The sequence below is a fragment of the Eubalaena glacialis genome, chromosome 4 (genome assembly GCF_028564815.1).
Source record: "Eubalaena glacialis isolate mEubGla1 chromosome 4, mEubGla1.1.hap2.+ XY, whole genome shotgun sequence".
Lineage (NCBI taxonomy): Eukaryota > Metazoa > Chordata > Mammalia > Artiodactyla > Balaenidae > Eubalaena > Eubalaena glacialis.
In genome coordinates this window covers 127,093,505-127,116,876 of record NC_083719.1, presented here as the reverse complement: position 1 = coordinate 127,116,876, position 23,372 = coordinate 127,093,505, and the positions used below count along the sequence as shown (strand labels likewise).

Below are 23,372 nucleotides of genomic sequence, written 5' to 3'. Positions count from 1 at the left end.
AGGAAAGAGACCAGGGTTTGGGTTCCAATTTTGTCACTGACATACTGAATGACCTGGGGGTAAGTCATCTCAGCTCTTGGGCCCTTGGTTTCCTCTTCTGTAAAATCACCTGCCCTTTCTGCTTAATGGATATATCTTGAGGAGCAAAAAGTTTGTGAGACTATTATTAATGGGTAAAACATTATATCTTATCTTTTCTCAGACTGTGGCCCCACATGGAATATTCATTCTGAATACACCTCAGAGCAAAGTTAGTGCTATAAATAAATTACCATGTATTTGGAAATACTCCTGAACAGCAACTTATAGAAATGACTTTAGGAAATAATGCTAGTGTTCAAGGCTGATGCTGCCTTCTTAAGTATTTCTAGAAAAGCTTGGCTGACACTTATTAAACCATGAAAGAATATAAATTTCCTGAACAGGAAAGGCTCAGGAAGAATAATTAGTTTACTACAACTTTCTTATCGAAGAAAGTATTGTTTATCCACAGCAGGGGTTTTAGAGGATAAGACAGACTGTGACAAGTTAAAGGTATGTACTATTAATCCTAAAAGAAACCAATACAATAACCAAGACAAAGTTAATAGCTCATAGGCCAACAAAGAAGATAGAATGGATTCATAAAATACACTTAATTATTTCAAAAGAAAGTACAACAAAACAGAGAGGACCAAAACAACAACAATAACAACAAATAGTAAGAGGACTGATTTAAACCAAACCATATTAATGATCACATTAAATACATAGGGCCTAAATACTGTAATTAAAAGGCAGAGATCATCAGATAGGTCTTGCTCTTAGAGCCAAACTATATGCTGCCTACCAAAAAAGGTACTTGAAATACAAAGGTACAAACAGGTGAAAGGATGGAAAAAGATATACCTTGTTAATAACAATAATCAAAAGAAAGGTTGATATCAGAACTAAGTAGATTTCATAGGCAAGAATACTGCCAGAGATAAAGGTCATTTCATAACGAAGAAGCGTTCAGTTTATAAGACGTAACAATCCTAAACGTTTGTGTACTTAATAACAGTCAAAATACATGACACAAAAACTAATAGAACTGCAAAAAGAAACAGATAAATCTACAATGACAGATGGATGCTTTCTCTCAATAATTTACAGAAACAGTAGACAGAAAATCAGTAAGGATACAAAATCAATAAGGAACACTATCAATCAACTCAACCTAATCTGAAATGTATAGAACACTCGACCCAACAGCAGGAATACATATTCTTTTCAAGTGCACATAGAACATTTATCAAGACAATCCATATTCTGAGCCATAAAATAAACTGCAATCAATTTAAAAGGATTCAGGTCTTATAAACTACAAAGTTCTAACCACAATGGAATCAAATCAGAAATTGATAAAGACAGACACATGGAAAATCCCAAATATCTGTTAAATAATTAAGTAACTCATGGGTCAAAGAAGTAAGTTAGAAAGTACTTTGAACTGAATGAAAATGAAAATGCACCATTATCAAAATTTGTGGGATGGGCTTCCCTAGTGGCACAGTGGTTAAGAATCCGCCTGCCAATGCAGGGGACATGGGTTCAAGCCCTGGTCCGGGAAGATCCCACATGCCGCGGAGCAACTAAGCCCGTGCGCCACAACTACTGAGCCTGTGCTCTAGAGCTCACGAGCCACAACTACTGAAGCCTGCATGCCACAACTACTGAAACCCACACACCTAGAGCCTGTGCTCTGCAACAAGGGAAGACACTGCAATGAGAAGTCTGAGCACCACAGCGAAGAGTAGCCCCTGCTCCCTGCAACTAGAGAAAGCCCCATGCAGCAATGAAGACCCAACGCAACCAAAAATAAATAAAATAAACAAATTTATAAAAAAAAAAAATTTTGTGGGATGCCACTAAAGCAGTGCTTAGAGGGAAATTAAGCACTAAGCAGCTATATTACAAAAGAAGCTCTCAAATCAATGACCTCAGCTTCTACCTTAAGAAACTAGAAAAGACCAAATTAAACCCAAAGTAAGCAGAAGAATGACAGAAATGAATGAAACAGAAAGCAGAAAAACAATAGAGAAAATCAATGAAACCAAAACCTTGTTCTCTGAGAGCAATAAAATCAGTAACCTCTAGCCAAGCTTATCAGGAAAAAAGAAAGAAGACCCAAATTACCAGTATCAGTAATGGAGAAGTAAAATTACTACAAATTCTATAGATATTAAAAGGATAAAATTCCACAAAACTTTAAACATAGAATTACCACATGATCCAGCAATTCTACTCTTAAGGTATATACCCAAAAGAATTGAAAGCAGGGACTCAGACATTTGTACACCAAAGCTCATAGTAGCACGTTCACAATAGTCAAAAGGTAGAAACAAACCAAATGTCCATCAATGTTTATGAATAGATAAAAAAAAATAGTACACATGCAATGGAATATTATTCAGCCATAAAAAGGAATGAAATTCTGATACATGCTACAAGATAGATGAACTTGAAAACATTATGCTAAGTGAAAAAGTCAGACCAAGAAGGAAATATTTGCATGTTTCCACTTATTTGAGGTACCTAGAACACACAAATACTAAGACAGAAAGTAAAATAGCGACTACCAGGGCTTGGGGTGGAAACGGGTGGGGTGGGGAATGGGGAGTAACTGTTTAATAGATACAGAGTTTCTGTTTGGGAAGATGAAAAAGTTCTGAAAATGGATAATGGTAATGATTGCACAACACTGTAAATATATTTAACAGCACTTGAATTGTACACTTAAAATTGATTAAAATGGTAAACTTCATGTTATGTATATTTTACCACAGCTTTTTAAAAAAAGAATAAGGGAATGTTTTGAACAATTTTATGTCGATAAATTTGACAATTCAGATGAAATGGACAAATTCCCTGAAAGACAAACTATCAAAGCTCACTCAAAAATAGATAATCTGAATAGTCCTACATATATTTTAAAAATCGGACTTGCCATTATAAACTTTCCCACAAAGAAATCTCCAAGCCTGGATGAGTTCACTGGTAATTCTAACCAAACATTTAAGGAAGAAATAATGCCAGTACTACACAAAACTCTTCCCAAAAAAATGGAAAAGCAGAAAATATTTCACAACTCATTCTATGAGGTAAGCATTACCTTGATACTAAAACAAGACAAACACTGTACAAGAAAATTAGAGACCAATAATATCCCTCGTGAATATAGATACAGAAATTCTGAACAAAATGTTATCAAATCAAATCCAATAATATATTAAAAGGATAATACATCATTGCCAAGTGGAGTTTATCCCAGGAACACAGAGTTGATTTAACATTTGAAAAATCATATTAATCACATTAACAAACTAAAAAAGAAAAAAAAAAAAAACACGAAAAATTTTGACAAAATCCAGCATCTTAAAAGACACACAAAAATTTTGAAAAATCCAACATCCATTCCTGATAAAAGTACCCAGCAAAAATAACTTCCTAAACATGATAAGGGTATCTTTGAAAAACCTACAGCCAATATTATACCTAATGATGAAAGACTGAATACTTTCCCCCTAAGACGACACACAAGACACAGATATCGGCTCTCACCACTTCTATTCAACACTGTACTGGAGAGGTCCTCGACAAAACCATAAGACAAGAAAAAGAAATAAGGAATCCATATCAGAAAAGAAGAAATAAAATTCTCTTTATTAGCAGACAACACTGCCATCTATGTAAAAAATGCAATAGAATCTACAAAAAGGCTAGCAGAATACATGAGTTTAGCAAAGTTGCAGCACACAAGTTTAATAAGCAAAAAATCAATTGTATTACTATATACTAGCAGTGAACTACCAGAAATTGAAAACAGTTTTAAAATACCATTTACAAGGACTTCCCTGGTGGTCCAGTGGTTAAGAATCCCCCTTACAATGCAGGGAACATGGGTTCGATCCCTGGTCAGGGAACTAAGATCCCACATGCCGTGGGGCAACTAAGCCCGGGCGCTCTAGAGCCCACTGGCCACAACTAGAGAGCTCGCGTGCTAGAGAGAAGCCCGCGTGCTGCAATGAAAGATCCTGCATGCCGCAACTAAGACCCAATGCAGCCAAATAGATAAATAAATATTTTTAAAAAAATAAAATACCATTTACAATATCATAAAGAAACGAGATATTTAGGAATAAATCTCAGCCCACATGCTGCAGTGTGTGATGGAAAAAACATCTGAGAATCAAAAGATCCAGGGTCCTCGTTCTGCCTTGTTTTGCAGCCCAGTGGCCTTGAATCATAGAGAGAACAAGTCCTTTCTCTTCTCTGGACCTTTTTCCTAACCTGCACAGTAACAGCATTGAATTAGATCAGTGATCCCTCAATTTTTCTAAAACACGTATGCTTCAGAAATTTTGATAAAAGCCATGGAACCTATCCCAGGAAAATACTCTCTCAAGGAGAAAAGTTTGTATGTAACTTGAGGAGTTCATGGATCCTGCGGAGGTCCATTCACAGACCCTCCCTCACTCCCTCACCCCCAGTTAAGAATACCTGAACCAGAAAAATCTCTGAGATCTTTGCCAGTCCCAATGTCCTAAGTTTGTTAACTTAGAAAACTACCTGGAAGAGAATTCTTATGGAGCCTTAATCTCCTTCAACTCCCCACACACTGACCAGTTTGATGGAGGTGGGGTTCTCCACAACCGAGTAGGCAGGAAGAGGCAACATGATGAATTGTGCAGCTGGCGCAGAGGAGCTAATCTCACTGGAATCCTGTAGGTACATGGAGAGAAGAAAGTTTTATTGAGATGGAGTGAAGAACACCCAGGACCATCCACAACACTGAAGACCGATCAAGTCCAATAACCATAGATAATGTGCTTATCCAGTGGGCACATCAAAAAAATGTATGAATCTACAATTATCTCAAAATAAAAGTTTAATTAAGAACAATCAGCAACAGAGAAAACCAGTACCACAGGGAATGTGCTATCCTCATTTTACAGATGAGAAAACTGAGGTTCTTAAGAGACTCAGAACTCCTAAGATCACATAAGCAGTTAGTGAAAGAACCCAATTCTTCTGACCCTGTCAAATGTTCTTAGCAACCTATTAATCTGCCTTAACCAGTGGCATGCTTCATCACCGTAAACAGCACTGCAGCAACAAGTAATAAAACGGATTTACGCCTGGCACAGAATCCTCTGCAGGGGTATCTGCTCTCATCCGTCTAGGCCATAGGGGCCGCCGCATGCTGGTCCTCTTAGCCTAAGGAGAACAACTACCTCTTTGAGGATGCCATCGTACCCGGGGTAACAGCATGGTGGCAGCTCCCCCACTCTCCACTTCCAGGGGACCAGGCTGTGGAATCACTGAAATCACTGTTCTTTCTCCTCAACTGGACATGATAGAAAAGCCACTGGGGAGATACCTCCCTCTTCTTTCTCAGCTATTAGTCCCATCAACCTGGCCCTGAAGAGAACTTCCTTCTTCCTACTTACTCTGTGCCCAACAAGACTATTTAAAAAAATTCTCCTGAACAGTTCAAGGTGCCATTGTGTTTGCTGATACAATCTTAAGGGAACATAAAATTCTAACTAATACTAATAGCCAAACAGATCCTGGCTCTGACTCATGGACAGCCCAAATATCATCCCCATCCCTCCTGTTAATGTACCTTATCTCATGTGAAGAAAATGTTGGCTATACTGGGCAAGAGGAGTTGGTGAGAGTGCCTAAGAAACTGAAGCCTGGGGACTTGGACCAAGCCTGGGGACAAAAAGGTTCAAGAGGACTGCAGTCCAACTAGAAGTGCCACACCAGTATTCTTACTTACACTACTTCAGAATCACACTGCATGGTGCTAGCTGCCTTTTTAACAATCCCAGGTAAAGCAAAATCATCAGAACCAAAGTCACTTACCCTCATGACTGTTACCACTGACATGCTCTCCCCAACCTGGGGGTGGGGCACAGCCAGGCTTCCAGTGGGGAGGTCTGGTGAGCCGTTCACTAAGGTCTCTTCAATTACCAGGCTTGTCTGGTAAGGTTGGTGGCTCTCCCCTACCTCCAGGGAAGCCTCATTTAGGAGCACATCTGGGCCGAGGATCTCTGAGGTGGTGATCTCCTGTACAGCACCTGGCTGGGCAAGGGCTCCCACATCCTCAGCTAAGGCCTCCACAGCCAGACATTGTTCTGCCATGCCTGCATGGCTGGGCACTGTCTCCAGGGCAGTGTTGGACACAAGGGATGGTCCTTTAGGGGACATTTGGTTCTGGGCCACACACAGCTCTAGCTGAGAGCAGCTCCGCTCCTCCTGCAGGCTGCTCTTGGGGATGATGATATAATCTGAGCGAGGGAGGATCTTGCGGAAACCTGGGATGTCCGGAACCACAGCGGTCAGTGCAGAGAGTTTAGAGTTCTGAGGATGAAGAAGCCAGGTCGGGGAGACAAGCAGAGATAAATGGAATAAGACCACATAGATATATACTTATAAGCCTTTTTTTCCTTCTTTTTTTTTCTGCAAAGGAACCAGAAAGACTCCATTCTCTTGACCTAAGACTTAGACAGGGTCAGCCTCTGCCAACAGCAATGTCATCTTCATCTGAATCACACTTTAGCCAATGTAACTTACTCACTCAATCACACAGAAGACAGATAACGTGGATTAGATTCCAGAGAGGACACTGATCTTGGCATCTGAAACTGTGAGCTGAAATCCCAGGTCTGGCGTAGTCTTAAACAAATCCTTTCCCTTTTTTTGGCCTTGCTGCCCCATCTGTAAAATGAGGGAGCTGAATCTGGCTATTTATGAGTTCCTTTCCAGCTTTGGTACTTTAGGATTCCAAAGTGGCTGAAGATTTAGATACCAGAATGTAAAATGCTCAGTGAAACCTTTAAAAGCATAAAATACAAACCAACAGGCCATGCTGGATCTCAGGGCAGCAAGCAAGGATTCTGACATCACTGGCTTCTCCCAGACTTGCAAAGAAGAGAATGAACAGATCACAAAGCTATCAATAAGAAGGCTTCATGAGAGAATGTGTATAGGGAGGTGGTTATCTGATAAGGACCTGAATATATTGGGAGGTAGTGGGGAGGGAGAAGAATATAAATATTACCAATGACCTAGAATCTTAAGGTTCAGAAAATACTTTCCTGACCTTTAAAGCAATACTACTAAGTTAGGTACTATTATCATTCCCATTTCACAAATGAGGGAACTGAAGCTCAAGGAGGGTAAACTTTCCCAAAACACATAATTAGTAAGTAGTAAAGCTGGGACTCCAGGCCAGGTCTTCTAAGGAGCAAGGAGACCAGGTATTAGAAGCACAGCCCTGCACGGCTAACTGGCACCAAGAAAAAGGTGCTTTTATTTTTTTCAATTTAAACTGAAAGTTACCCAATGAGGAAGATAGAAAAGTTCAAAATGAACAGATAAGTGAGAACTGAAATTAAACAGACCAAAAAATAATTTCAGAAGCATCATTTAAAAGGAACTAAGTCAATTACAAAAGGATCCTTAAATAAATCAAAAGCAAGAAGTCAATGAGACTACTTAGGGTACAAAGGAAGCACTCAGAGATGAAAGTTAAAAGAAGCACTGAGATGAAACATGAAAGCAAACTGTCCAAATCCTTTATGGAGCCTTTACTGGAGAGATAATGAAGAAATGATATTCTCAAGTCACGCTTTGAAGCAGACAGGTCAAGAGAACAAGACTAAATGGTGGCAAATACAAAGGTTGGTCTGGACTTAATCAACAAATCCAAGCACAAGAAACCAGGGCAGCATGAATGACAGTCATCTTACAGACTATAAGGAATGACACTGGAACCATGGGCCCAGCCACTTGGCAGGAGACCTGAAGGGCTGCCAAGGAGACAGCCTGCCCCAAGGTCTCTGACGGGCTCCCAAAGTATGCAGGCAGCAGGGTCCCACCTGTATACCAGGTAATCAGGGAGAGGTCAAACAGCATATAAAGCCTCACCCTGTATTAGTACATTCCAGATGCTCATTAAATGCCACCTTTTCTTATTATACGGTCACTGGACATTTAATCTACTAAAGAGTGTTATTTACTCACCAAGTCAGTATGTTCCAAGAACTCAGCTAGGTGTTTTACATTGTCCATTTTAAACACTGTAAATAGATACTATTATCCCCATTTTACAAATGAGGAAAGCAGGACTCAAAGGTTAAGTGATTCTTCCAAGGTTACAGCTAGTTAATATTAGAGCTAGTCTATTAATGATCTTGGGGGTAGTGGTAGAGATGATGGTAGATATAAATTTACATATGGATAAGGAAAAATCATTGTCGATGATCTACTTAATTTTTTTTTTAAAAAGCCTTAATAAGGACCTATATTAGTGTCTGGTTTTAAAAACCATATCACTCCAGGATTAGGTAAAATTTTCTTATATCATGGGCAAAAAGTTTGTGACCTTATAATGGAGAAACCAAAGAGAATATGTGTACCTTTCCTAGACTCCGCCTCCCCCTCTCCACAGGGATTGTTTCCCAGACTCACAGTTTACAAACAAATCATCTAGAGGAGAAGTACAGAGTGGAATCTCCAAGACCTTAGGTAACACAAAGCTCTTCCAAGAAGGGAAATGCCAAGCCAACAAGGACAAAATAATCTAAATGGCAATCAGTGGCAGATGGGCTCCACTAAGGGACATACAACCCATTCTGCTATAACATAGTTGTTGCATTCCTGAAGAACCTTTGCTCTACATTATCAAAAAAGAAGTTAGATACAATTGTTTCAATTGAAAAAAAAAAAGGAGTTAAGGTTAAAAGGTTTCAGCTTGCAATAACAAGGTTATTTTTCCTGCAGGAATTTCAGTTTAAAAAAAAAAACAGCAGTGTTAACAGTTGTCAGTCCATTTTATTCCTGTGAACTAGAAATAACAAAATGGCTGACAGACACAAACCTAAGGGCTTCCTTGCTTATTCTTTAATCCAAGCACTCAAAGGCTCAATGTCCTCCATCAATTTCACCTTTAGCCTTGCACTTTTCCTTCTAGCACAGTTCAATACCACCAGTGGTTAACAAAAGAATGTGGCCTTAAATAAAGCAGCTGTGTCTACCTCTAAACTTGCAAGCCTAATTGCTGATTACTTGTAACTGACAGTGGTCAGCACAACACAAATTATACTTACACTCAATTGATAACATGAAAATTCATGGTGTAGGAAAAATGCCTGTAGAAACTACTCTATAGAAGAAAAATAACACTAACTACCCACAAGGACAAGTGGCTCCAAGTTTTGCTAAAATTCAGAAAAGGAACTTAAGGCTCACTGGAGATCATGTACTGCTGCAAGCAAAGAATAAAGAGAGTACAGGGCATGACCGAAATGGAAACAGACAGGGAATTCCCTGGTGGTCCAGTGTTTATGACTCGGCACACTGCCATGGCCCAGGTTCAATACCTGGTCAGGGAACTGAGATCCCCCAACCCACACAGTGCAGCCAAAAAAAAAAAAAAAGGAAGCAGACAATATCAGACTCAAGAAAGGTAAAAATGACTCAACTCAAAGTTTTCCTAAGAAGAGAGAAAGAAACAGGAAAACAGGGGGTTGGACTCCCCAAAGCCTCACCACTAAGGCAATGGAGGTATTAGCTGGAGAAAAAAAAAAAAAAATTACTTACAGGATCCAAACCTTCTTTCTCTAGTTTGGCTTTCTCCAAGTAGTAACTCCTCTCCGCCACACTGAGAAGCCTCCAACTCTCACTAATCTTCTTATTGATCTCAGATTGAGGGAGGTGGGGGAGCTCCTGCTGCACTTTCAGGTAGATGTCGTAATAGTACAGAAGGTAAGCAGACCTGAGGAAGCAAGGACTTCTTAAGGTTTTCCCTCAACCAGTAAATACTACAATGTTTGAGTAGTGAAGAGCTAAATACAAAACCCAGCTTTTCATTTCAAAAGCATTTCTCTAAATAGAGACTGAAGCAAAGAAACATTTAAATAACACCTCCAGAGGGTGAACAGGGGGAGGTTTCTCCCTCCAGAAACGTGGAAGCAAAGGCTTGTCTGGTCTACTTTTCCATGACCACTTTTTCTGCAGGGATGACTGGCCTTAAATCCCAACATGGGCAAAGATAGATAAAGGTGTCCCGTCATTCCGCTTTCAGGAAAAGGTTAATTAGAGGACTAATTACCACTCACACCCTACTCTTCTACACAGCCTTTGGTCATCTCACTGGTCAACAGCACCTCGCCAAGGCTGAGAGAGGGAAGCAAGTAGAACTATCAAAGTGACCCAGTGCTGGGAGTCTCAGCAAGAAGTTTGGAATGTTCACAGTTAAGAGGGAGATTAGAGCTACAATTTGGATATTCTTTATAGATATCATTGGCGCTACTTATAATTCCAAATTTTTATTGATGTCCTAATTAAATATTTAAATAACAATGGCATTAGTAATAAATAAAGTGGTTCTCTTGTAGAGAGCTTCCACCATTTGTATGTGTATTTCCTGCTAAAGCCTAGAAACACGACCAAGATTTGGATAGGAATGGCAACTGCTGGCATCAATCGGCCACTTCCCACTCTCAATCACCCTCTCCCCCCAACCCCACTGCCCATCAGGAGACTTCAACAAATGACATGGCACTCTCGGTGAATCTGGACACAGACTAAAGTCTTCTTCAACACAGCTCTCCAAGCAGCTTCTGTTTATAAATGCCAGCTACCAAAATGTGTTGGCTAACCTGGGTTTCTTGGCCTTTTCTCCATGTATTTTATACTTTTTCTTCTTCTTGGGTGGCCCAGGGGAGGTGTAACAGTAGGCTTCCTCAATTTCCTCCATCACGACAGTTACCTCAGTACCATCATATGATGCATCCATGGCTAGAGGAAAGTCAAACATAAACAAGGTTCAAGAATCTACCCTAAAGGGGACAGCAGCCTGCTGATCCAATGATCCTTATCTCTGCCAGGGCCTTAAGACTCAGTCATTTGCCAAACTCAGCAGATGGATCCTAAGAAGCACCTGGGGAACCTACTAAACATTCAGATTCCAGGGTTCCACCTCAGCCCTTCTGAATCAGAATCACAAAAGGGTGTGGCAATCCGTGTGCTTAACACCTGCGCCAGGTGAGTCCTCTGACTAGGCAAACCTGAGATCACTAGCTTAGAGAGCCCTTTCACTTATATTCACTCATGGGATACTCAGTAATCCTTCAACTCAAAGATTAGCCCCACATTACAAGAATTCCATATGGTAACAGGTAAATACTTGGCCAGGAGTCAGTTCTGGACACTCCCTCATGGCATCACCTTAAGCAAAATGCTTCACTGATTCACTCATTCATTCAAACATGTGTTAAGTGCCAATATGTAGCAAAGTTTCTTTACATTCTGCCAGTTTGTATGACTTTGGGCAGGTCCTTTAGCTGCTTTAGGTTCAATTCTCTCACACATTAAAAAGAGATGTCTCACCCACCTTACCACAGACTTAGAGAGATAAGGCTCAAAGACATAACTCCATTTGAGAATAGTGCTATACAAAAAGGGTTCATTATTAAAGATGAATCATGTCTGCCTGAGATGCTTAACGACCTGCCCAAGGCCACCACACCCAGGGACTTGAAAGGCAGATTTTTTAGTTCAAAAATCCAACTGTGAGCCTTCTTCCATTATACTACACTGCTCCCATCTCCACCCACAACCCTCTAAACCAGCACTGTTAAAAAACTTTTTGCGATGACAGAAATGTTCTTCATCTGTGCTCCTCCAATACAGTAGCTAATTATGGCTACTGAGCACCTGAAATGTGGCTTGTGTGATTGAAGAACTCAATGGATTTCATTTTATTTAATTGTAATTAGTTTAAATAACCACACATGGTTAGTGACTGCGGTATTGAACAGCTCAGGTCTAAACAGTAATCTGACAGACCGACATTAACTCTCTAGCACTGGCCTAAGAAACAGAAAACCTACTGATAGCTTTTCCTAGGGAAAGGAAGGCATTAAAAAAATTCAATGACTAGTTCAAGAAGAGTTAGTTTATTTGCGGTCACATTCTAAGTTGGAGTTTTACCCACAGACTCAATCCTTGGGTTCAAGAAGAGTTAGTTTATTTGTGGCCACTCGCTAAGTTGGAGTTTTACCCACAGACTCAATCCTTGGATGGAGAATGGCTCCCAAAAAACCACTTGAATTTTATTAGAGAGAAATAATATAGTTGCTCTGGAAAATCTGTCAGAAGATAATTTAGGATTCTGGGAAGAATGAGCTGTGTAAGTAAATACAGAACTGATATGTGTATTACAAGGCCCACTCACATCTCATTTAGAACTCACTCCACAAATGATGAGGTATCTGATAAGGTATAATGAGAAAAAGAGCACTGTGTGTTGAGTCAGGAGACCAGGATCCAAGTCTAAATTCTAACCATGCGATCTCAGATAAGTCTATTCCCCTCCCTAAATTTCAGTTGTTCCTCAAGTGAGACTGAAGAGGCTGAAATCAGTGGCTCCTAACTTGTTGAGAGGCAAGAATCCCTTTGAGAATGTTGTAAAGCGGGAAAAACCCTCTCCCCGAAAATGCAGACAAGTATTTCGCCTATAATTTCAAAGATATACCTGAGGCTAAGAACACATTATTCCTAAGGTTCTTTCTAGTTCTGTACCATCTCTAAATGATTTCCCTTCCCATTGGAAAACAAAACAAAAACAACAAAAAAACCCCACTGCATTGTTATAGTGCAACTCTGGAGAAGAACATAACCCACAACTTGGCTCGGTAAGAAATAGGCCACTGCCTTCATTGGGTAAGGGATGCTAGGGTTCAAATCAAGGCTATGTGGGAATGTGCTTTTTTTGCCTTTCATAATTGACTTCTCAGCCCTTGAGTCTTGCTGAGAGAAGCAATAACTGCAGGAGAGCTTCTGTAAAGAATAACATACAGGGTTTTAGCACCCAGAGCAAAACAAATTAGAAAACAAAGTCATTACAATCATATTGGGGTAGGGGCAGGAACAGACTACCCTGGGTTTTGGCTTGTTTGAGTAGCCCGGTTTAAGCCTGGGTCCAAGAGTATTTTCAGATCCTAGGCCTCAGTACAGCAATGCAAAAAAAAAAGAAAAAAAAGGCACGATAATATAAAGGTTAAAACCAAGGGCTCTGGAGGGCAGAAGATCAGGGTACTAAATTTAAGTTACGCATTTTAACAGCACGCGCACAGAGCTCTATGACCTTGAGCAATCTACTTACTCTTTCTAAGCCTCAGTTTTCTCATCTGTAAAAGAGAAATAAGGCAGTACTTGAAATTTGTGACACGCTTTCACTGTCCTATCAGATCCTCCTCGGAACCTCATTAAATGGCTTCTGACGGCTCAGCAGTGGGCCATGGTCGGCCTGTGGGCCTTAGATGTCCCAAAGGTACCGAATGCGGGAGGTGGAAACTAAGGCTCACTACTCCTACTTCGCAGACGAGGCAACAGGGCTCAGAGAGCCGCAGCTCCCAGCTCGTGGGCGCCCAGCCGGTGCGGTGAGGCGCGGCGCTCGAAGGCGGGACTTACCCGGAGAAGCGTGCAAGCCGCGCGGCTCACATTCCCGGAGGCGCCCGGCCAGGGGGCTCGACGGGGGGGCTGGCCGGCGCACTCGCGCTCCCCGCTGTCGGAGAGAGGCGGCTCCAGTCGTGGCAGTGGCAACAAGGAAGTGGAGACGAGGGCTCGCGCGCGCATCCCGGGGGCTAGAGGAGCCCCGGCCCCGCGGCCCCGCCCGGCGACACACGGCACGGAGTCGCGACAGCCCCTCTCTCTCCCCTTCCTCGGAGTCGTGATATGGGGTTGTAGAGGGCGGGTGTGGGAGCACAGGTTCTCTCCGCAGGCTCTTCACCGACGCCTGCCGAGAGCCCCGGGGGTCAAGCCCCGGGGAGCCCGAGGAAGACAGCAGGGACACGGGCGTCGCCGCAGCACCGGTTCAGCGGCAGCAACAGCAGCAGCACACCTCGGACCGCTAGGAAAACCCGTCCCGGCGACCCTCGCGGCGCGCCGGAAGCGGCCGGCGGCGCGTGACTGCGTGCGACCCCTTGCGCAGGCGCAACAGCCCAGCCCGGGCTGAGGGGCGGGCCCCTAGAAAGTGCTTAGAGGCTTAGAAGGGGGCCGCTAAGGCGGACGGACTACTTCCTGCTAGAGGTTCCGGGAGGAGGAGGAAGCTGCGGCCGCCCACGGTGGACGCCCTCAGCCCCAGGGCATTGCCGTAGGGCGTTCAGGTAAATGGGGCGGGGCTGTGGCGAGCGTGAGGGGTCGAGGCCCCGCCTCGCCTGTCAAAGCCACGTCTGGCCAGGGGAGCCCGAGCACCACCCTCCCAGCACGGCGTTCAAGGCCTGACCCCAGTCCTCATCACTGTCCCGGCTTGTTCAGGACAGGGTTCTTACTTCCTAGTGCCGCATGAAGCCGTCCTCCTCACCCCAGTGATCTGCCCTCAATCCGTCTCTCCCACCGTCCTACACACAGTAATGGTAGTGAGTGATTCAAACGGAGCTGAATGACCATGTGGAGAGGCTCTGGAATCAGATAAGGATTGCAGTGTCCCTTCCCGCCGATGTCACAGATGGTGCCACATTCGTACAAGTCCCCTCACCCTCACTACCTTGCAAGTGCATTTCCAATCTGCCTACTTTTCTCCATCTACCACCGTCACCAGTCTTCTCCTAGTCACCGTCATCTCCTGCCTGGACTGAGGCAATTTCTTCCCATCTCCTCTCTTTTCCCTCTACAATCTATTCTCCACAACACGCAAATTGATCTTTTTGCACTGTAAGCCTGATTAGGTCACTCTCTGCTTAAGACCCTCCAGTGTCCTCTTGTTTACTTAGAATAAAATTCAAACTTATCTCGACCTACAAGACTTTGGTTTGGCTCTTGATTCATTCTCTCTCCACATCTCTTCTCAGTACTGGTTGTTCCCAGAACAAGCTATATAGCACTGTGTAGTGTTCAGAATGCTAGCTTTGTGCTGAGCCGCCTTGGGATTGAATCCCAGCCCTACCACATGTAAGCGATATTAAGCATGGAAAGTAACAAATTATGTTTACAAAGGACCAATAATTGGTTCTCATTTCAGTACGTGGCATCACCATCCACTCAATTGCTCAGTGCTCAAGCCAGAAATCTCGGAGTTATCCTTGACTCGTCTTGCACCTCACATCCAGTCCATCAGCAAGATCCGCAAAAACATAGTCCCAAACTGACTACTTCTTACCATCTTCACTATTACTCTATCCAAGCCACCATTATCTCACATCTGGACTCCGGCAACAGCCTCCTAACTAGTCTCTTTCTTTTTCTCTGACACCCTTCCATTCCATTCTTCACACAGCAGTCATCTTTCTCCTTGCTTAAAATCCTTCAGGAGCTTTTTGTTGCACTCAAATTAACACATCCCAACTATATATGGCCTACTAGGCTAGCCTGCATTTACCTTCAGATTTAGGGCCACCTCTTAGGAAAATGGACTTTACCTATTAGGTTCTCCACCTTGCAACCAAAAGACTCTTTCTAAAGTGCAAATCTGATCATGTCATTCCAAAAACAGAAAACAAAACTCCAAAGGTATCTTATTGTCCCAAGATCCTCGTTCTCTTCTCCAAAGACTTTCTTTTTCCTGATCATGTCTTTTTATTTTCTATAGTACTTAATTGCCTTTACACATATTTCCTTCTATCTCATGAATTCCTATTTGTTTATACTTTAAGTCCCAACATCAATATTTTTTCCTCTTTGAAGTACACTGCCGATCTGTGTCCCACCCAGTTGATCATCCCACTTCTGTCTTCTCGTCCACAGTACTCTGTAACCTCTGTTATAGCACTCCATACTCTAGTTTTGTCTTCCCTGGTAAGCTCCTCAATGGTAGGCACTATGCTGCATTCATCTCTGTATGGCTGGCATCAAGCACAGTGCTTAGCACACAGAGGATGCCATGATTGGATAGACAGATGTGTGGGGGTAGTGACAGAAGCCAGTCCTTAAAAAGGGGCAGTCACAGCCTGAAGCACAGCAGCCTCCTCTTGTTCTTTGAGGACTCTCATGATAAAAGGTTTAAGCAGGCAATTACCAAAACTGCTACTGTTGGATCATGTTTATTTCCTTCATAGCACATATCACACTCTGTAATTAACTAATTTATCTGTTCACTTATTGTTTGTCTACCTACATCACATTGTATTATTTCATAAGGGCAGAGACCTTGACTATGTTGTTCTTCACTGTGTCCTTACCACTTGGCACCTGTAAATATTTATTAAATGAATGTGTGGCTATGAGAAACATCTTCCGGCAGTGAAAAATCCTTCCAAGCCAAGCAGTGATAGAGCTATGAAGATCTCACTGTGGTGGAATTTCAAGCAGGACTATGGAGTTGCAGAAATAGCACTGATCTGAGTCAAGAAATCTGAGCTCTATGAACCTGGGTAGGCCCCTTCCCTGGGCCTCAGTTTCTGTATCTTTAAAATGAGCCAGATAATAATTCCTTGAATTTATACAATGCATTGCTATTTGCAAAGCTCTTTTACCATCTGTTACTTCAATATAGTCTCACAGTAGACAGACCAGACATTGTTATTATTTTTACAAAGGCTCAGAAAGTTTAACTAGACTATATCTCTTTTATTTCAAACATTCTATGAGTCTGTATAAATAACCTCTACAAAAAGTCAGTAGCATGATCCTATCTTCTCTTGACTTCGGCCTTATATTATCATTTTTCTAATACAATTTTTAAAAATCTGAACCCATCTTTTAGGGGGAATCCATTATCTTTGGTTCCTGATAGGCACTCCATTTTGTCTTCTCAGTTTTCCTCACTTGTGGCAAAACAAGCCAAGAGGAGGAACAGACACAGCCCTGGTAGTTGTGGTCCGGCCCTCATTCTACAGATATGGCAAACAAGGGGAACAAGAAACGTCGGCAGTTCTCCCTAGAGGAGAAAATGAAAGTGGTGGAAGCTGTGGACTCAGGCAAGAGGAAAGGCGATGTGGCAAAAGAATTCGGTATCACTCCTTCTACTTTGTCTACATTCTTAAAGGATCGTGCCAAATTTGAAGAAAAGGTGCGGGGGGCATCTGTGGGACCCCAGAGGAAAAGGATGAGGAATGCTCTTTATGACGACATTGATAAGGCTGTTTTTGCTTGGTTTCAAGAAATCCATGCCAAAAACATTCTCGTGACTGGTTCTGTCATTCGGAAAAAAGCACTAAACTTGGCCAACATGCTTGGCTATGACAATTTTCAAGCAAGTGTGGGCTGGCTGAACAGATTTCGGGATCGCCATGGAATTGCTTTGAAAGCAGTCTGCAGAGAGGATAGTGACAGATTAATGAATGGTCTAGGAATAGATAAGGTTAATGAGTGGCATGCAGGGGAAATTATAAAACTAATTGCTGACTACAGCCCAGATGATATCTTTAATGCTGATGAGACAGGAGTGTTTTTCCAGTTGCTTCCCCAGCACACACTTGCTGCTAAAGGGGACCATTGTAGAGGGGGCAAGAAAGCAAGGCAGCGGTTGACAGCACTCTTTTGTTGCAATGCTTCAGGGACTGAAAAAATGAGACCATTGATTGTTGGTAGGTCAGCCAACCCACGCTGCCTCAAGAATGTCCATTCCCTCCCTTGTGACTACCGAGCCAACCAGCAGGCGTGGATGACACAGGATCTGTTTAATGAGTGGCTGATGCAAGTGGATGCCAGAATGAAGCAGGCAGAACGCCGGATCCTCCTGCTGATTGACAACTGCTCCGCTCACAACATGCTTCCACGCTTGGAAAGGATTCAGGTGGGGTATCTGCCCTCAAAGTGTACTGCCGTCTTGCAGCCACTGAATCTTGGCATAATTCATACCACAAAAGTGCTGTACAGGAGCCACCTGCTAAAACAGATCCTCCTCAAGCTCAACAGCAGTGAAGATCAAGAAAAAGTGGACATCAAGCAGGCCATTGACATGATTGCCGTGGCATGGTGGTCAGTCAAGCAGTCCACAGTGGTGAAATGCTGGCAGAAGGCAGGCATCATCCCTGTGGAATTGATAGATTCTGATGCAGAAGCAGCAGCCAGTGAACCAGATATTGCCATTGAAAAGTTGTGGCACTCAGTGGCTATTGCCACCTGTGTCCCAAATGAAATAAATTTCCAGGACTTTGTCACTGCAGATAATGATCTCATCATCTCTCAGGAGCTGCTGGACACAGAGGTCATCCAGGACATGGTGGCTGGTGAAAGTACTGATGAAGCTGGAAGTGAAGATGAGGGGGAGGCATCTTTACCACAGCAGCCAAAAGTCACCATCACAGAGGCCATCTCAAGTGCACAGAAACTTAGATGGTTCCTTTCCACTTGTGTAGGTGTTCCTGATGCCATTTTTGGACAGCTAAATGGCATAGATGAATATTTAATGAGAAGAGTGACACAAACTCTTGTTGATTCCAAAATTACAGAGTTCCTCCAAATAAAATAATGTAGAAATTAACTGCCTCTTTTAATTTAGAAGATGTAGTTTACAAGAATAAATATTTCTTTAGCTAGGATATTGAACTTAAATTTTAAGCAATATTATTGTGACAACATTCCAGTTTTCTGAAATAATCAGAAAACTTTCTTGAATGGAATTTGGGGCCCAAGACTTTTCATTTCTAACAAGTTCCCAGGTGATGCCAATGCTGATGTGGTCCAAGGTCCATGCTTAAGAACCACTGGTCCATCTGGATTCTAGCACTTCTCTCTTTAGCTGGCCATCTGAATACTCCCAATCACTAACTGTCAAAAAAAAAAAAGTATCAGCTGTTCTTACTCCAGAACTGTTAACTCCTTCCTGCTGATTTGGTAACTCTAGAACCTTCTTAGCTATTCTCTTGAATGCCCCACCAAGTATTCAGTAGGGGTGCATCTGTTTGTGCCAAAAGACTTAACAAGAGCCATCTAGCCTATCAAAGCATCTTTTAATACTTCAGGATTATTATTAGTACGATGCTGGGGTACAGGGAAATAAAGTGCCAGAAAGAGGAGACATGATACAATCTGGAAGATGTGGTAAATATCAGAGAATGCTGTTAATCACAATCATGGGAGAGAACATACCTTCCAGTGTACCTCTCAAATCCAGACAAGGTGAGAGGAACACTTGTGAGAGAGATGACACGTGTGAGAGTGTTTGGATTATTTGGATAATCCACAGCGGTCCTCTCCACACCTGTGGATAATCCAGCCTCATGTCATTAATGTGAGGGCACACTATGTTTCCCTTCACTAAAATCACTTCATAAATCACCCTTATTCCTTTGTGTTTGTTCTTCAGAGAAGTCTGCTAGAGCAGAGTTGATTTAAGTTATTTAAAGCTGTATAAATTTATCATCAAATTTATCTTAAAGTTTTTCTCCTATAAAAAAGGCATTCTTGGACTTCCCTAGTGGTGCAGTGGTTAAGAATCCGCCTGCCAATGCAGAGGACACAGGTTCGAGCCCTGGTCCAGGAAGATCCCACATGCCGTGGAGCAACTAAGTCCGTGAGCCACAACTACTGAGCCCATGTGCCACAACTACTGAAGCCCGTGCGCCTAGAGCCTGTGCTCCGCAACAAGAGAAGCCACTGTAATGAGAAGCCCGCGCACCACAACAAAGAGTAGCCCCGGCTCACCATAACTAGAGAATGCCCCCGTGGGCAGCAACGAAGACCCAACGCAGCCAAAAATAAAAATAAATAAAATTAATAAATTAATTTTTTTAAAAAGGCATTCTTAATATCCTTTAAAACCCTAGTATCTATTTTCTAATGAGTCAGATAAGTGTCGGTTTCATTTTTAGAAGGTACACACAAGACCTGTTAGCGTTGTAGTGTAGTTCCCTGCCCCAGGTTAATTTTGTGGCTATTTCAGAAACCCATAGCAATTCAGTTATTCTTCTTTCTGTAGTTACTTAATTGAAACATGTATAAAGCAGATTAATCATAGAAAGTACTACTTCCACTTTGTTGAACAAAACAAAAAAAACAGCAGACGTTTAAATAGATGTGTATTTAAAGCTTATTTGGGATATTTTTCCTTTTAACGAACTAGTATAACTTGAATTAAAAGTACTATACATATTTTAAATTATTAACACATAGGAAAGGAAAACAGTGTCTTCTGGCTAAGTCCCGTGGTTCTGTCTCATTGTCAGCACCTTAACTGCTCTCATCATCTGTGTCAGGATTACTGACGAAATTTCTAATTTCTTCCCTCATCTTTCTCCTGAAGTCCATTTTGCACATAATGTTAGATCTCTTTCCCTTGCCCAAGTGTCTGTGGTGGCTCCCAAATGCCTACAGAAATAAAAGACTATTCATCTGAGTTTTAGCACCCTCTGGAGTTGACTGCTTGGTTGCTCAGTACAATTTAGTGTGTGTGGCCCCACCATGGGCCATTGTCTTCACTCCATACCCATGTCTGCTAGTGTGCCTTTGCCTGAATGCCTCACCCTGTTCTCTACCAAGCTGGGCCTTACACATTCTTCAAGAACTAACTGGAGTCCTTTTTCTTCCAGCCTTGAAGACTCCAGCACCTGCTCCACCCTTCTCTCCCTCAACTCCTCAGCACTTTTGTCTCTAAACCATTCAGTTAAGCACTTAAATGTTTTGCCAATGTTCTGTGGCTCTTTAGACTTTAAGCTCCACAAGAGCAGGGACCACTCAGGCTTTGTAACCTTAAAGGTGCCTAGCACTGTGCTGGGAACATCATAGGCACATCAATAAACATTTGTGTATAAATTGACACACAAGTAATGTCAAAGCCACCTTATTTTTAAAGTTGCATGAAGCATTAATTCTACTAGAAAATCACTTGGAGATAAGGTAGGGCTGTCCTCTATTTAAAAGGATTTGCAGGGCTTCCCTGGTGGCGCAGTGGTCGAGAATCTGCCCACATGCCGCGGAGCAACTAGGCCCGTGAGCCACAATTCCTGAGCCTGGGCTTCTGGAGCCTGTGCTCCACAACGAGAGAGGCCGCGATAGTGAGAGGCCCGCGCACCGCGATGAAGAGTGGCCCCCACTTGCCGCAACTAGAGAAAGCCCTCGCACAGAAACGAGGACCCAACACAGCCATAAATAAATAAATAAATAAATAAACCCAAAGTTTAAATAAATAAATAAATAAAAGGATTTGCAGAATTTTTCCATGAATATCATTGCTCAAATATTATTCCAGTTCAGGTTATAATCTATTCTGTGATAATGAAGAATTCTGATATATGGAGCTAAACCTATTTCCTTCCACAGAAAGTCACTGCAGGATTCTCCATTTCTACAAGACAAGACTTTAGTGTGAAAGGCTTTGTCTAAGTGCTTTGCATATAGTAATATTCAGTAAGTATGTACTTAAACTTGGTATTTTTTTAAAAAAAAGAAATCTCACATTCTTGACTCATTTAACATATCATATGAATTATATCCAAGTAGATGGAAATCACATCCAAAAGAGAGCTTTTGCAGTCTGGTTTGTATCAGGTGAAAGTTTGCTTCTCTTGGACATTAGGGGTTTTTTGACACTTTGTTTTTTAAACTAAAAAAGGTTGATATTATCCTTTCTTGGTCTGCTGTCTTCATCAGGCCCTCTGTGGCTTCTCCCTGACTCTCTGTTCCCTCCAACCCCACTTGAGGATATAGTTTTGTCCCATTTGACCAATCCACTCTGTAAGACAACCTTCTGGGACTAAGGACCTACCTCAATTGTGCTGTCATGAGGATAAAAAAGTATACCTGGCACAGACTAAGTGTTCTACAAATGCTGTCTGTTGTCATTACTATCCATCCTATTTGGAACCTTACCATCTAGAGGCAGGGACCTGCCTTACCACTAAAATATCTTGGGGTTCATTTTTCCAGAACCACACAGCCTGTTCCTAAGGGCTCTTTCATTAAAAAGGAAAGAAGATAAGACTTATTGATTGCCTTATTGATTGATTGATTTATGTCAAGCACTATTTCACTTATCATTTAATCTTTCCAGCAAATCATAATACCAAAGGATAGATAGGTCTCCAGATTTGCAGACCTATTAACTGTTCTGCTACTGGGGCCATAGTTGTCTTTGAAGTGGGATGTGGTAGCATATTCCTGCCACCAGAGGGCAGAGGTGAGCTACATAAGGGAGACAATAAAGCCAACTGAAGAAACTAGGAGCAGCCACTTGTAATTTCTTAGTAGAGGCTGAGAAAGTAGTCAAGGAAAGAGAGAAGAGACATAGGATGTGGGACTTGTTCAAACAACTGACTTAGAAATAACTGTACCTCAAACTACCCAATTCACCCCATTACATACACCTATCCCTTCACCTACTGATAACCACAGGCCATGTAATTGACCCTGGGCAGATAATTGACGTGCCCTACAAATGAGCCAGTGTTAGAGAAATAGCCACCCGTCAAACATATCCATGCCTTCAGTAATCACTGAAATATTGGACCTTATAAAATACCCACTGCTGGCCAGAGAGGCTCTAAGGATGAATTAAGTTCATGACCCTACCCTCAAGCAGTCCAGTAAGCAGAGGAGATAGCTGAGAGGGAAAAAATAATACAGAGTGGTAAATGCCATTTTAGAGAATAATCAGAGAATTTACAGGAGATAGAGCCCAAAGGAGCCCCTGCATGAGAGAAGAGGAATTCAATAGGAAATGTTGCCAAGAGCAAGGGACACTTAATATGAAGTATCTGGAAGGAGGAGTAGGGAGTTAGGTATATGGGGTGGGGAAGCAATTCCTGGCAGAAGGAACAGCATATATAAAGGTCTGGGGTATTAAAAAATGGCCCATTTGGGAACAGTTAAGGTCAGAGGTAGGTATGTCAAGCAAAGGATGTGTGGTAGGACAAGTGACTGGAGATGTAAGCAAGATCATAGTTTTTAAGGTCTTGTTGGCTAAAGCATTCATTTTGAACTTACCCTGAAAACATTGGAGAACCACTTACAAGTAGCAAATGTCAAATTATTTTTTTAGAAATTGATTGATAACTAGTGTGGAGGCTGAGCTGTAGAGATACAGGTAAACTAGTTAGGCTATGGCATCATCCTGAACAGAAATGATACACATGGAGGGCACGAAAGAGATGTTGGATTTGAAAGACTTTTGCCAGGTAGATGGATTTGGTGTGAGTTGAAGAGGAATATTCTAGAATTTCCCAGGATTCTGGCTTGAGTAGCTAGCTCATGCCATAATCAAGATAGATAAAACAGGAGGAGTTTGGGGGTATGTTGCTTATGAAATGCCCCTGGGCATCCAGGTTGAACTGTCCAGTAACAGCTGTGGAGATTTATATATAGACAGATAGTGCTGGTTGGTGTTCTAGAAAGGTCAGGCTGGAAATCATGTTTGGCTGCCGTTAGCATGCATATAATAAGGTAGTTGAAGCCATAAA

At 42.1% G+C, this 23,372-nt stretch overlaps 2 protein-coding genes across 8 annotated transcripts in view; one reads left to right on the top strand and one right to left on the bottom strand.

Annotated features, from left to right (window-relative positions):
* The window catches only part of HMGXB3 (HMG-box containing 3), a 62,093-nt gene extending 48,062 nt beyond the window's left edge, over positions 1-14,031 (bottom strand). For 4 of the 7 annotated variants that reach the window (XM_061189833.1, XM_061189834.1, XM_061189835.1 and 1 more), the window contains exons 1-5: positions 13,510-14,031; positions 10,695-10,833; positions 9,634-9,808; positions 5,893-6,390; positions 4,645-4,743 (exon numbers count right to left, since the gene is read on the bottom strand). In XM_061189833.1, coding sequence (XP_061045816.1) covers positions 4,645-4,743; positions 5,893-6,390; positions 9,634-9,808; positions 10,695-10,831 — 909 coding nt within the window. In that variant the 5' untranslated portion in view covers positions 10,832-10,833; positions 13,510-14,031. The remainder of the gene's footprint in view (positions 1-4,644; positions 4,744-5,892; positions 6,391-9,633; positions 9,809-10,694; positions 10,834-13,509) is intronic. The other 3 variants (XM_061189836.1, XM_061189838.1, XM_061189839.1) reach the window with 3 other exon arrangements.
* A 64-nt stretch (positions 14,032-14,095) lies between these two features.
* On the top strand, positions 14,096-18,460 carry TIGD6 (tigger transposable element derived 6). Its single transcript, XM_061189843.1, has 2 exons — positions 14,096-14,204; positions 16,791-18,460. The coding sequence occupies exon 2, from the start codon at positions 16,874-16,876 to the stop codon at positions 18,446-18,448; it is 1,575 nt and encodes a 524-aa protein (XP_061045826.1). The 5' UTR covers positions 14,096-14,204; positions 16,791-16,873; the 3' UTR covers positions 18,449-18,460.
* Positions 18,461-23,372: the final 4,912 nt, after the last annotated feature.